The sequence below is a fragment of the Raphanus sativus genome, chromosome 2 (genome assembly GCF_000801105.2).
Source record: "Raphanus sativus cultivar WK10039 chromosome 2, ASM80110v3, whole genome shotgun sequence".
Taxonomy (NCBI): domain Eukaryota; kingdom Viridiplantae; phylum Streptophyta; class Magnoliopsida; order Brassicales; family Brassicaceae; genus Raphanus; species Raphanus sativus.
In genome coordinates, this window is record NC_079512.1 from 13,632,454 (window position 1) to 13,647,480 (window position 15,027).

A 15,027-nucleotide genomic window follows, 5' to 3' on the forward strand; every position below is an offset into this window, starting at 1 on the left:
TTCTTCTGATTTCGGATCCCCCTTCCTCTGCTCCTAGCTTTGCTTATATACTCCCATATGACGGTCTATCCCTGATGGGCTGAGTCTGCCGCTGGCTGGATTTTTTCCATTTTCGTCGGCTTTCGCGTTTATCGGGAAAGTTGACATTTATCTTTCGGAAAGTTGACATTTATCTTTTCGGAAAGTTTAACATTTTATCTCGCCAGGCGAAGATAATTGTAAACCGTCGCATCTATCCTTTTAGAAAATCGTAAATGAGTCGTCCGATCGGGTTTGGTCCCTTTTCGGGCCGTCTTCCGGACTTCCCTGTTTTTCTACGATTCCTTTGAAAGATGCTCCTACTTGGATGTCTTTTTCGGAAAGATCTTCGATCCATTGCTGAGGTGAATGGTGTTTTAAGATAACCATCGCCGCGTTTTATACGAAGTCTTCCTGTCCGTTGATGTCTTACGGGTTCCTTGGAATCTTGGAGCAGAAAAGGAGTTTTGTTTGCGGGATCTCAGAAAGTCGCAAAAACACGGTTTCTGGCGACCCGGAGGCCTGGAACTTACACACGAAGACTAGCCGTCCGATTGACCCGAGCCAGCACGGGGGCTAGCCGCCGGCGACCACGACCAGCACGGCCCTAGCCGGCGACGCCGGCCACGGCCAGCACGGGGCTAGCCGCCCGCGGCCACGGCCAGCACGGGCGCTAGCGGCCGCGGCCACGGCAAGCACGGGGCTAGCGCCCGGCGGCCACGGCCAGCACGGGCCTAGCCGCCGGCGGCCACGGCCAGCACGGGCTAGCCGCTCGGCGGCCACGGCCAGCACGGCGCTAGCCGCCGGCGGCCACGGCCAGCACGGGGCTAGCCGCCCGGCGGCCAAGGCCAGCACGGGGGCTAGGCCGCCCGGCGGCCACGGCCAGCACGGGCGCTAGCCGCCGCGGCCACGGCCAGCACGGGGCTAGCCGCCCGGCGGCCACGGCCACGTCCGGAAGTGGGCTGCCCGGTTCCTTCGGCGTGTGCGTGTGGTTTTTTGCGTTTTTAGTTTTCCGTAGGTTTTTCCTTGTGTAGAAAATGTTTCTAGCAGTTGATTTCGAGATGATTAATCTCGAACTTAATTTTTTCCTGAGGTTTCTCGATTAACGATTAGTCTCTCGAGGTTGCTCTAACATTTTTCATATTTTTCCGAGACTTTCGGACATCGATTTCGTCTTGACCGATTTTGACCCCAACACATGACATGCCTAGGACTATAGTTTCTGATAGAGATACTAAGTTTCTTAGTTATTTTTGGAAGACTCTTTGGTCTAAGCTAGGTACTAAGCTGTTATTCTCTACTACATGTCATCCACAAACTGATGGGCAGACTGAGGTAGTTAATAGAACTCTTGGAACTCTCTTGCGTGCATTCATTAAAAAGAATATGAAATCATGGGAAGAATATTTGCCTCACTGTGAATTTGCTTATAATCATACTCAGCATTCTGCTTCTAAGTTTTCCCCTTTTGAAATTGTTTATGGGTTCAATCACATCTCACCTTTGGATCTAATGCCTTTATCTGAGTTTGAAAGGGTCAGTATGGATGGGAATAAGAAAGGAGAGATGGTACAGCAAATCCATGAGCAGGCAAGAAGAAACATTGTTGAGAAGACCAAGCAGTACACCAAAAGAGCAAACAAAGGCAGGCGTGAGATGATCTTTGATGTAGGTGATAAAGTGTGGGTTCACTTGCGCAAGGAGAGGTTTCCTAAAGAAAGAAAGTCCAAGCTGATGCCGAGGATAGATGGTCCTTTTGAGATCATCCAGAAAATCAATAACAATGCCTACAAGCTTGATCTTCAAGGTAAGTATGATATAAGCAACAGTTTCAATGTTACTGACTTGATCTCTTTTGTTGCAGATGAGCCAGATTTGAGGACAAATCCTTTTCAAGAGGGAGGGGATGATATGATCATGGACAAGTCAAGCAAAGAAGACAAGGAGACCATGGAGGAACCAGCTGATGAAGATGCTCTCACCATGCCTAAGGGTCCTATGACTCGAGCCAGAAGCAAGCAACTCAAAGATGCCATTGGAGGACTACTTAAGACATCCATGAAGCAAGAAGAAAGTCTTGGAAGAAGCTTGATCAACCAAGACACACTTACCACAATTCAAGCTATTTCGTTTTCTAGATAGTCATCAAATGAGCAAGTAACATATGTGTGCTCTTTTTCCCTATCTTTGGTTTTGTCCCACTGGGTTTTCCAAAGATAGGTTTTTAACGAGGCCATATGTTGCTTTCCTATCACTCATTTGATGTACTTAGGATTTTCAGACTTTCATATTTTATCTTATGTTTTATCTTAGACTATGGTTTGTTTTATGTCACATTAAGAGACCAAGGAGCCTGTTCCTTGCTCTCTCTATATATATGTGCTCGGAAACCCTAAATGAAGTATCCAATCTTTTATTTTCAGACTCTTGTCTCTCTCTCTGTAGGCTGCAAGTTCCCTTGTAGTTCTGAGATCCCTTGAGTCTTTGTTAGTGTGTCATATCTAACAAAACCACAAGAGTAATCCTTCCTGGTGTGCCATATCCGAGACTGATTACTTAGGAGTATCAAGGAGTCCCTTCCCTAACTCTTTGTGTCACCATTCAATCCACAAGCCTTGAAGAAGATTGAGTCTCTGATTCTCTACTTGCAAGGATCTGTCCCCTTACCATCCAGAGAAGCATCCTAGGAGTGTATTAGCATAGCATGTAGGACCTCTGACATAGTTCAACAATACCCTCAAATAATAAGAACTTTCCTGCTTACGGGGGGCATAGTTAATTCTTCCAACGCTGAACCGTTGTTTCCTTCTACTGAACTTCTTCTGACTCTTTGAGTATGTGTAATAGTTGGGAATCTGAATATAGGTAAGAGTCCTAGCAAAAGCATCGATCTTACACAGGGCAAACCATGCCAAGAACATTGTGTGTTTGGATGAGTTTACGACCAACAACATTCTTAACTTTATCCTTCCCTCTGAAGATACGGGTTATTTACCTGGTAGATGAAATGACAGCTTCTCAACCGCAGTGGATCTATAATGTATCGGAAACTTAAAAATTCTCCATGCTCCTTCACATGTGGAAACATATCTACATAAATCAATTAAAACAGAGTTAAAATAACAGACATAAATTACACTGTCATTTAATTGCTGAACTCAGCTAAAAATACCTGCAATCAAAGAAGTCCTTTATTTCATTTTTCTGATTCTCCACCGACTTCCCTGCTGTTGATTTCGCTGTATGTGAGATCTCTGCAGCTGAGCTCGCTGCTGCAGAAGAAGCTGTAGCTGAGTTCGCTGTAGATGAGCTTGGTACAGTTGTCTTCGCTGCTGTATTATTTGCAACATCAGGCTATGTTGGTTCGATTACCACAGTAACACGATCTGCTCCTTTATTAATGTATTTAAATAAATACTTAATAGAACCAACTTGGTTGCACCACTCTACATTAATGTGTGCTCGATAGCGAAGAGATAGTGTCTTGTTATAAGGAATGACCCATCTGTTATCACACTTCAAACCATTCTTCTCCACATAACAATTAGGTTGATTACTCATTCTATGCACTGGAAACCCATCTTTTTCACTCTAGTATTCTCAGCATAGGGTTTAGGAAAACTTTTCGAACACTGTCCATTTTTCATACACGGTGAATTCATATTAGCAGCTCCACAAGGACCATGAATCATCATATCTTTAACAACATCATAAAGATCTGGATCAAGTGATTTGTCTGGAATCTCAGCTGATATGATTTTATCAATATCTTATGTTTTCAGAAATTTGGATCCAGGTCGCATAAAAAGCAGAATGTGAGCATGTGGCAACCCTCTTTTTTGAAACTCAACAGTATACATAGCTGAAAAATATAAAACATGAAAAATATAAGCAACCGATCATATGTATATAACTTGAAATAGAAAAAAAAATAAGAATCAGTTTTTAAGAACTTACATGAAGCCGTTTTGCCCAAAATATTCTTCTTTGTCAAATCATTCATCAAAGACTCCAGTTTTAACTTAAAGATCCGACATATAATTTCCGGTCTGTCATCTGAATTCAAGCCTCTCTTTTTCAGAAATCTTGTAAGTTCTGGTCATTTAGGATTGCACGTAAAAGTGATGAAAAGATCTGGAAAACCAAAATGTCTACAGATGGCCATAGCATCTAAGTACATATTCTTCATGTATCTTGGACCACCTGTAAAAGTAGCTGGTAGAACAAATCATGACCATGTTCACTAATGTCCGACTGACCACCATTCTCAGACTCCTTGATAGAGTCATAAATATCTGATCGCAAGCATGTCTGGTTAAGCTTCAAATACCTCAGTCGGTTGGACTCAGTAGTTGTATAGGCATCAACTATGAATTGTTGAAATAACCTCCTTGAATAGAGTAGAGCATGTGACTCATTTTCTCGCTCTTGCATACGGAAAGCAAAAAACTGCCTCATACTGATAGTACCCTTTTTGAGTTTCTTTGAAGCTTCTGTTTCACCCATTTTAATACCAATCCTGAATCCATCTTCACCATAAACAAATAGCAGAGGATACTGAAGAGCTAAATAGGATATATGAATCTCATCAATCCTTGTAAGGCGACCACTCTTATGCTGCAGAACCATATCCCTTTTATCCATTCCTAAATTAAAATCTCCAGGAAACAATGCAGCAACTTCAGATGCTGTAGGCATATTATATGTCCGACCATCTTTGTCACCTCTGCTTACAATTCGCATATGAAAAGCCTCTTTAGAATTCATACGAAATCTTTCTCTAGCTGATCGAAACTTCTTAACATATGGATTAACAGCATTTAACATCTCCATTATAGGCTGAATAATTTCCTTCTTTAGTCCGTCTACGGTAGACTGTCTCTGCGAGCTTTTGCCACCTCTGAAAAAAAAAATAACTGATTTAATTATATATGAGTTTTTCAGAACAAACGCATTATCACTTATTCACAGAAACAAAAAACACTACACCTCAAAGCATTAGATCTGTTCTAAACTTCATTCTCTGTGTCAACAATGTAAAGCTGTCCAAACTTGGCAGAATCCCGTTCAGGTGGAGTTAAACTTCCCATCAAATGATAATTTTCTCCGTGAAGCACCAACATTTGGGGTCCTCGTCCCTTTTTAACAGATTTATCTACTTTCCCACCAAGAGAAGTGAATGAGAAAACCATATTATATGATCTGGTATTCTTCTGAAAATGTCTACTCAGCTTATCATTTCCTCTAAGAAGATTCATAAGAACATCAGGCGGTTTCTTTAGCAATGGCAACTGAACCTGACTTTGCATGCAACACAAAGTGAATATAGGGTTTTTTCTAGACTCGGTCTTATTTATACGTTCACCTAACCACATGATAGCTCCACAATGAACGCAAGTGTAATCTGGATCACCTTCGTCAACATAATCTGTTTTCATAGAAAATAGAAAATTTAATAACACACTCAAGCTATTTTGAAATTTCTTGACAATATGGTACTAACCATCCATTTTTGATGTGTCTGCTTTTGGTTTTGTCTTCACGCCAGCAAATCTTTTTTGAAATAAAGCTGCTACAAATTTGACTCGTTCAGATAGATCTTGTTTATCTGCTTCTGGTTCAGATTTACTTTCTTGTTCATCATCTGAAATTTCAGAATCAGAACTTCCTTGACTGCTACATTCAACTTGTAGATCATCACATTCATCTATAGAGCCTAAAAATCTGCAAAATATGTAGTATATAAATAGATGAAAATGCAGCATTTCAACGCAAGGCGCAGATTCATAATCTAAAGATATTAAATTAATACCTTCATTATTTGAATCAGCTCCTGAATTATCGTATGTAGACTGAGACACTTTAGAAATTGTTGCATCGAGTGGGGTTTTACTGCTGTATGTGTTCAACTTTTTTTCTCTTTGGTGTGCTGACTGTTCGATAAACCCCATGGCTTTTCAATGTTGCTCTTACTATAGTTGAGATGACTGCATAGTAAGTTCAAATATTATAGGTTTATAATTTGTATTTTAAAAATGTCTTATGTATCATTGCAGTCTCTGTTAGCAAAAATAAAGCAAGCTATATATAACATACCTTGATGTGATACCTTCGTTTTGGTTTGATTAGGGTCACCAATATTTGATCTGTCAATACAAACTATAACATAGAACATATAATTTATTAGTGTAATTTTATAACTCGGTTATCCTCGTTATCCTAGTGTAATTTTATAATTTAACCAGGTTATCCTCGTTTGTTTGTAGGAATCAAAACTGGTGCTGGCGTTGGGAACCTTGATGAACTGTTCTTATTGGTGATTCCATTCAACAATCTTGCAAAAATAGTTTTCAAAGGGACTTCTTTTCTCGGTGAAACCAACTTATGAGCATGACCTGGTATCGGAGGTTGGTATTTTCTTTTCATCCTGTCAACTGTAGATATTTAAACAAAAACAAAACAAAACTTTGATTAACAATAGCTATAGATCCTGCTAAATTGAATTGATTATGAAGAACAGTAGAATCACCTTAAAGTAAGTTGTGATAGGTAAAAATTCGTTTAATAGCTGCACACAGTGAACATTGTTTTGTTAATCGAGTTTTCAAAGTTTTCAAATTATCTATGGTTATAATTTGTAGCTTAGGCGGGACTTTGAAATATTTTGAGAAGAGAATTAAATGAAGTTAAGATCTTCTAAATATTAAATATTGTATAATATCTTGTAGATCATGTAAGTTAAGATATTCTACATATTAAATATTGTATAATCTCTAATATCTATTTTTGAACGTTTTATAGATTGCTCGCCACTTAACTATTAATATATAATTAATAGTTAACAGTTCAATCATTTTAATATTTTAACAAATACATTAGTTTGTTATCAATGTTGAAAATGGTAATTAAACTTTGTAACAAAGTCAGAATTTGATTAATTCTTTTATTTTACATGTACAGGATAAAATATAAAATGCAACAATTTATAAAATATAATAAAACATATTGCTAAGCAAATAAAAAACACAGACACATTCAACTGCTTGATTATACAACATAGAGCACACATCTAATCTATACAACAGAGTAGCATAGAGGATTACTTAGTGCATGAACTGAAAAAACAAATTAAAACATATTGCATGGATAAACTTACACAAAACAACACAAAACATGATTAACAGAGTTATATTCATATACTATTTCTTTTAGTTCGAGTAGCTAACCTTGCTTTTCTTTTTGTATGGTTATCGTTCCAAGGCACGCATATATACATGATTAATAAAATATTTAGTAGGAAAAATATTGTAATTAATGATTGCATCGGTTAAAACCTGTCCAGTGGAACGGTCGGATGAAGCAATGGTTGTCAATGTGTCCTCAGTATTCTCATCGTCAGCAATAGATATGATTGCATCAGCAGACCATGTTTTTCCAATGTTAAATATATCTGCACCATAGTCAACATTGTCTTTGCCCACATAGACACCAAATTTAAAAGTTTTTCCAATAAGCTCATTAATAGCATCAGGCAAGTCCTCAGGATCTTGAACCTAAAAAAATTTAAACTTCTAATATATTAAAAAAGACAATATAATGTGTAGTTTATTACAATGAATTGGAAACTTTTATATACCTCCTCTAGAGAACCATCTAGGAGCACTTCAGCACTCACACCCAAAATGGGTTCCGCAATTGTATCAAGCAGCATCACTTTAGTTTCACCAGTGTCATCTTTTATGAGTAGATGAAGTTTAAACCTGAAAAATTTTCAAATATATAAGTTATAATAGATATAAAACATATAAAAGATATTAAGGTTATTAAACATACTTAGGTGCAACATTGGTTACAGACTGGTGGCATGAATGACAACGCCACAGATGTTTCAGAGGTACCACATCCCTTTTGGTAATGTCCGTCACCTTTTTGAAGTGACATTTAACACAACCAAAATAATACCAAGCATAGTCTGTGTCAATTGCATAGATTGTGTCCTTAACAATGCACTTTTCAGTCTACATACATAACATTAAAATTAGATAAAATTAGATGATGATAACAGGATATAGGTAATAGCAGCGCAACAAAAACTTACCTCAGTCGCCATTATTATATCCAGAATTGATCTCTCAGGATAAACAGACCATTTATCAGCCAGGCGTTTGCTTCCTTTAGGTATTGCAACCTCATGACCAACAGTTGCAAGAGCTTGCTCATTATTAGGTATCCTGAATAGTAAAAGAAAAAGACTAAGAGATCATGAATATATAATAAGTATATACAATATTTGGTATGTTATTAGAAGCAAACTTACACTTGAAGATAGTCTTCCACGTCAAATCCGGCTGGATTAATTTCAATAGCGAAAGAATCAAAAGCATTTGTAATTTGAACTTGTCCTGAAAAACAGAATATGAAAACGTATAAGTTAATAAAAAAAATCTATTTAAAATATATAACTTCATTTCTTACCCTGGTAAACATTGATTTTAGCAAATCTCAGTAAACAAAGAAAATTCTTATTCAATTGTGCTACTTTGGATGTGTATAACATCTGTTCAGCAAAGCGGTCCCAAAGACAACATGGTATCTGGTTATCCCTGAAAATAGAAAGTAAGAGTTACATATTGAACACACGATTTTAATAGTTTAGAACATATAAGAACATCGCAAAAAATAATCAATAACTTACTCAGTATCTGTCAAAGTAAGCTGAAGCTTTTTTGTTTCTTTACCCTGCACATGAATAACCTGGATATCTCCAATATCTATTGCTTGACCAATAACATCTACAACCATATTATAATCGTCTATATTAAAACTCTTAAAATTATATAAACTGAAGAATATAAACACTAATAACTTACCAATAAAAAAGTTGGAGTTAAGACTTCCGCTAATGATTTCTGTGAAAGATGCTAATGATAAAAACTTATCATCATTTTCCAGGGTGGATTTGGTGACGTTAGAATTGCTCAATATCGCCATTTTGTACTTATGGCTTGTAGCTCGGTACTTACCGGCTGCTGCGGTTAATGAGAAATTCTCAACGAACCTCCATTGTCCAAGCTGAAGCCTCTTTACACGAGGAAAGAAGACTTTCTTACAGGTACAATGAATCTTAACTCCCTACATTCACAGTTGATATAAAGATCAATATAAGTCACTGGTATTAAACTTTCATAAAAATAAAGTTATATATAACCATACTGTCTTATCAGCGAGAATGAAGTTAAGAGAGTCTCCAGCAGAATAATTTGAAGGCTGTGTCCATGAATGCAGGACTTTAACTTCAACCATCCAAGATGTTTTGAAAGGTTTGACATCATTGAGAAGGGTGATCGTCGATTCTGAGGTAACCATAGCCATAGAAGGGAAAGTGTTTTTAAGTTGAGGATGTAGAAATTATAGGTTGAGGATCGTCTATTTATATAAGATGAGTAAACATTTAGGTATAATATGGCGAGGATATTTCGAGTTCTGTTTTTGTCATAGATAGTATATTCTAATTACCTATTTTAAAAATAGATAGCATACTGAGAGTAGCGTCTATGAGTCTGAGTATATCGTGAGGATAATCTTTTTACATTATTTTATGAGATTAAAAGTTTATTTAGATTTGAATATATTTTTAGGAGGTGTTTAGGAAGTTAATATATGGAATCTTAAGTTGGTTAGATAGTAAGTTTTGTAAAATGGAAGTCGGAATTATAGGAATAATATCTTTCATTATAAAAATGAATTAAGTTGTTAGAGTGATATTATTTGCAGTGCAAGAATGTAATAGAGTATTTAAGTAGGTTCAGAATTATAGGAATAATATCTTGAAGTTAAAAAAGAATTAAGGGGGTGTTATTGGATTATGTATTTATAAAGAGTTATATAGATTTAGATTTTCTAATGATTCTAGTGTTATTCAATTATGACTTTTCAAAACTATATCAAAATCTGATGTTATTGGTTTATGAATTTGAAATAAGTTGTCAAGAGTTTTTAAAAGTCTGGAGTTATTGGATTTGTTATTTTACCAAATCAACAAAAATCTTGTGTTATTCAAAAAAAAAATGAAAATAACTATTTTTCATGACTTAAAAGTCTGTTGTTATTCATTTGTGATTCTACATATTTTTCTTCACAAAATTTGTTTAGCAAAGTATTGCCTATCGCTCATGTATTCTCAAATACTTTTTTATAGTTTAACCAAATTTAAATTAATAGCATTTTGAAACAAACTCTACAAATATTGGTAGCAACATGTCTTCATTCACTCATCACCGTAATTCGTTTACTCATCACCGTAAAGATTAGAACACGTAAACTTTGATATTAATTATAAAATGCTAACTAGTTACAGATGAAATGTAGAGATTAGTCAGATTCTTAAAAAGTCAATGACTTGGGAAATAAACGTAAAAACCTTTGATCTAAAAAAAATTGTGAGCTTTGAGAAAATAAATATGAACTGAGAACAAAAGAAGAACAAATGGAATACAAACTGGGAAAATGAAGAGGATAAGTTTATAATTATCTTTTTACAAAAAAAAAAAATGAAGAGGATAACAACAAACATAACAACACAATATTTAGAAATACTCTACATAAGTTTATAATTATCTTCAGATAAAGACTCTAACAATTTACAAAATTATTTGACAAAACTTTAAAATAGAAAAAAATCTTCATAACTCTTTTAAAATTCAGAAATCAATAAATTTTTAAAATCATCAGAACTCTTTTTAAATCACCAACTAATAACAGCCCCTAAGTTGTTAGAGGTGATCTTGTTTGCAAGGCAAATTAGTTAAGATTAGATTTATATATTGTTAATGAGGTCAGAATATTCTTTTATACTTGATTTGAATCGGGTTAATAAACATGTGTTATCAATCAACCGACCGAAGCTAATAGACTACTTATTTGCATATTATAAAGAACTATAAATTGAAATGTATGGGTAATGCTGAACCAAAAATGAAATGAAATTTCTTTATGTGAACAGGTTGTGATCTGAGAATAAGATTTAACGACCATGTAATGTTCCATAATAGTGAATCAGTGTTATTTTATTACTCTTGTTAAATTACATGGTCTCCTATGTGCAGATTGGAATATAAACTAAGAAGATCGATCATGTGTTATTGCATTAGTGCTGGTATGTAGCCCAATAGTAGTTTGTGTATGTTCTCTATTATTCACATGTAAAATTAATAACGTACCGGTTATGCTAAATGAATATTCGATGGTTATCGTTTATAAGGTTTTGGTTTAATTTAAGAGATTCGGTTCATCCGAGATACAATGGGAAGTCTAAATGAGTATGTACTCTATTATTTTTAGTATCACGTTTTATGTAATAAGATCTGTCGATATATCTCTGTAGCCAAATACACTTAAATAGCCAAACAGTTACTATTCTAGAGCAAGTCCAAAACTTAAGTGACAACATTTATAAGTAGATAAATTTTAGGACTCTATTTTAATAGATTAGATAATTAGTGTAATTTAACTCATGAACACTCTTTAAAACGGTTGATACCGTATATGTTCATGAACGAAAGAGAATCGGTTATAGATTGAAAAAAATAATTTATGCATGTGCTTTAATAATAACAACCGTAAACTCTACCGCATGATGCATAACACAAACTTACAAGTGCACATGTTTACAAAATTCCAAAATCACTTAATCATGCATGCTATGTTAGTTACTTCTAAATAATTACGAACCAACGCGACTTTCTAAATTCCAGAATTTTAACGCAACGACTTTCTAATGCATTCCAGAATTTTTTTTAACGCAATGACGATCATGAACACACGCTTGACAAATACCAATACGTTTAAGTACTATATGACGCCATTGTTAAGCTATATGGACTTCACACTTAAAACCAACTAGATCTTGACCCGCCCAACCGGGCGGGTATTTATTTTATGTTTTTTGTTTTTTATTTATAAATGATATATTTGTAATATTTAAACATAAATTTAGATTGAAAATTAAAATTTGTAGTTATAATAAAAATTAAAATTTTTAAAAAAATATTTTGATATAAATTTTAAATTCCTAATTAAAATAATATAGAGATGGGTCATAATTTTTTTCAATTCCAAAATTTTATCATTCTTAATAACAAATAAAATAATTTATAAATACATAAAATATATAAACATATTTGAAATTAAAATAAATTTGTTAAAAAAAAATCTTACGCCATTGTTGTTTATTTCTATAGTTTGACCCATGGCCGTATAAATATTTGCTTTCACTTCAATTTTTTCTTTGTTCTAATGATAATATATATATGTGTAAATTAATATGTATTACATAATTGTTAGTATAACATTTTAAAACAAAAATTTTATATATTACTTTAAATAATTATATTATGTGATTTTAATTGTCTATTATATCACAGTGTATCATATAAAAATCTAATATTTATAACTAATTGGACTTATATTATAAAAGTGTTATACTAACAATTTATATATGATATATAAATTGATTTTGATGTGTGATTTTTTTTTTCATTTTTTTGATGTGTGATTTTTATTTTATTATTTTTATTAATAAATATTGAAAAATATTAAATGTTAACAAAAATCTATTAGGAAATTTATTTTGGTTAAGATTCATTCTATTAAGGATATCTATTATTTAAATTAGGAAAAGACATTAAATACTTAAATCTATCATTTAAATAAGGAAAATACAAAATTCTCTACTATCTTTGTTACCAAACAAAATTTAATTTTTTAAAGACTCCTATCCCTGTTACCAAACAAAAGCTTAAAGTACTTCTACTTTAATAAGATAGATTAGTGATTAGTGGAGAGGCTCATCTATCTTATATATTAGTAAGGATCCCTTCCAATACCCGATGTGGGACACTTTGTGTCTAATACGCCCCCTCGAGATGATGGTTCTTTGAGCATCAATCTCGGAATGCTCGGGCAAAGATCGATGGGCCAACTTTGGGCCAGATCGATGTGGATCGGGTTGGACTGCGTGGATCGGGCTTTGATACCATGTTAAGCTAGATGGACTTCACACTTAAAACCAATTGGTGATTAGTGGAGAGGCTCATCTATCTTATATATTAGTAAGGATCCCTTCCAATACCCGATGTGGGACACTTTGTGTCTAATAGCCATAAGTTTAATAACGGTGAATTAAACAAATCTAATTGACTCTAATACCACATGTTAATTTATTTCAACACAAAGACCTGATTTAGATTTGTTTTAATTCAATCTTATCACAATTCTAAAAAAGTAGAATGACTAACCTTGATCCATGCTTGAATGTGATCCCACCAATTGATCTTCTCCTCTTGAAGATGAAGCGGGTGAAACGGTAGGAACGGTTGCCGTTGATAGTTTGGCGCTACAGCGCTGTTTGATGGAGGAACTGAGACTGCATCTGAACCGGGGTGGGAAGTTTTTGATGATGATTCGGCGGATTGGGAGACGGTTTTGGTGAAATCGGCTACAAGATTGCCGGGACAAAAGCTTGGGGGAGGATTTGATCATTTGTTGATTGATGGAATGTATCAGTACTGTGCGGTTGATGTGGCGGTTAAATTTTCTACGTCTTATGGAGGTAATGGAAGTGCGAGTAGCGTTGCCTTTGATTCTGCAGGAAGACCATCTGGTAAGAAAATTAAATAAAATATTTAATTTTTCTAGGAGATAAATTAATTTTTATTTAAATTGAAATTTCACTAAATATTATCTAGTTCGTAACGGTGATAATCAGTTTTCAATGTTTGAAATCGTTCAACATCTTCTTTTTTTAACTAATGAAAATTTAAAAAAAAAACTCAAATACATAAATATTTAAAAATTTAAATAAAAACGAGTTAACGCAAATTATTCAAAATAACAGAAAATATAAACTATAAAAATCTATAAACTAACCTGAACCTTAACATATGTAAGAAAATTAATAGATTGGACTAGTTTTGGATATTTTCAGATGATGTTGTATTTAAATCTAAAAGTAACTAGCTGCTATATTTCGAGGTTGATTGTTTTCAGTTTCTGAAATAGTTTTTGGTTTTTGATTTTTCAAAATCTAGTTTTTATCCAATCATGATTTTAACAAAGTAGATTCCCTAATTTATAGGGAAACTAGTTTTTTCATTGTTTTACTGTTTTATGCTTAAAAGCTAGAATCCACATTTCTCTAATTTCTACTACCCACGGCAACCACGTTTTTTGTTTTTTTTATTTATTTATTTTTTTGCAAAAAATATTAACTTTAGAAAAAAACATTTACTAGCTATATTTTATTATACAAGCACATGAATAAAAATCAGTAAATAATAAAATTCTTTAAAACCTGAGTTATTAGATTTTTGTTTATGTAAATTATTTATTCATTATTTAATTAATATTTTATACTATAAAATTAAATAAAACTATTTAAATTTCTAGTTATAATTATTAAACATTTATTACATTGTAAATTTATTTTTATATAAAATATGGCATGTAGTTTTTATGTTAAAATATTTTAACTACACAAAATTATGTATGGCTACCATTTTTTAAAATACATTTTTTAAAATGTTTTATAAAATATAACTATTAATTATGTAGAACTAAATGTGCTTCAAAATTTATTTATTGATAAGTCTTTTGTAATATTTTAATAGCATAAGTTTATTAAATTTATCATATTTTAAAAATATAACTAAATTTTATTTAAGTTATTTGAAAATCTTAACAATTAATTGTCTATTTTCTTGGAGATATAAATTAAATATGTGTTTAAAATATAGCTATTAGTTTTTATTTAATGATATACTTTGAATAAAATTTTAATATGTTTTTATTTTAATAATAATACTATTTTGTATTCTTATTATTTTCAAAATAAAATTTTGTGATTAATAATATTATAGTTGAAAATCAAAAACCAAAAACCAAAATCTAAAGTTACCATTCAAGTTTTTTGAAAAACCAAAATCTACAGCAAAATCAAAAACCAAAAATTAA

At 33.3% G+C, this 15,027-nt stretch overlaps 1 protein-coding gene across 1 annotated transcript; it reads right to left on the reverse strand.

Annotated features, from left to right (window-relative positions):
• Nucleotides 1-7,121: 7,121 nt before the first annotated feature.
• Nucleotides 7,122-9,384, reverse strand: LOC108834512 (uncharacterized). Its single transcript, XM_018607849.1, has 10 exons — nucleotides 9,232-9,384; nucleotides 8,889-9,150; nucleotides 8,714-8,810; nucleotides 8,494-8,621; nucleotides 8,336-8,420; nucleotides 8,117-8,249; nucleotides 7,981-8,036; nucleotides 7,655-7,778; nucleotides 7,353-7,571; nucleotides 7,122-7,133 (listed from the first exon to the last, which is right to left on the reverse strand). Exons 1-10 carry the CDS (start codon nucleotides 9,382-9,384, stop codon nucleotides 7,122-7,124), a joined length of 1,269 nt encoding a protein of 422 aa, XP_018463351.1.
• Between the last annotated feature and the right edge of the window lie 5,643 nt (nucleotides 9,385-15,027).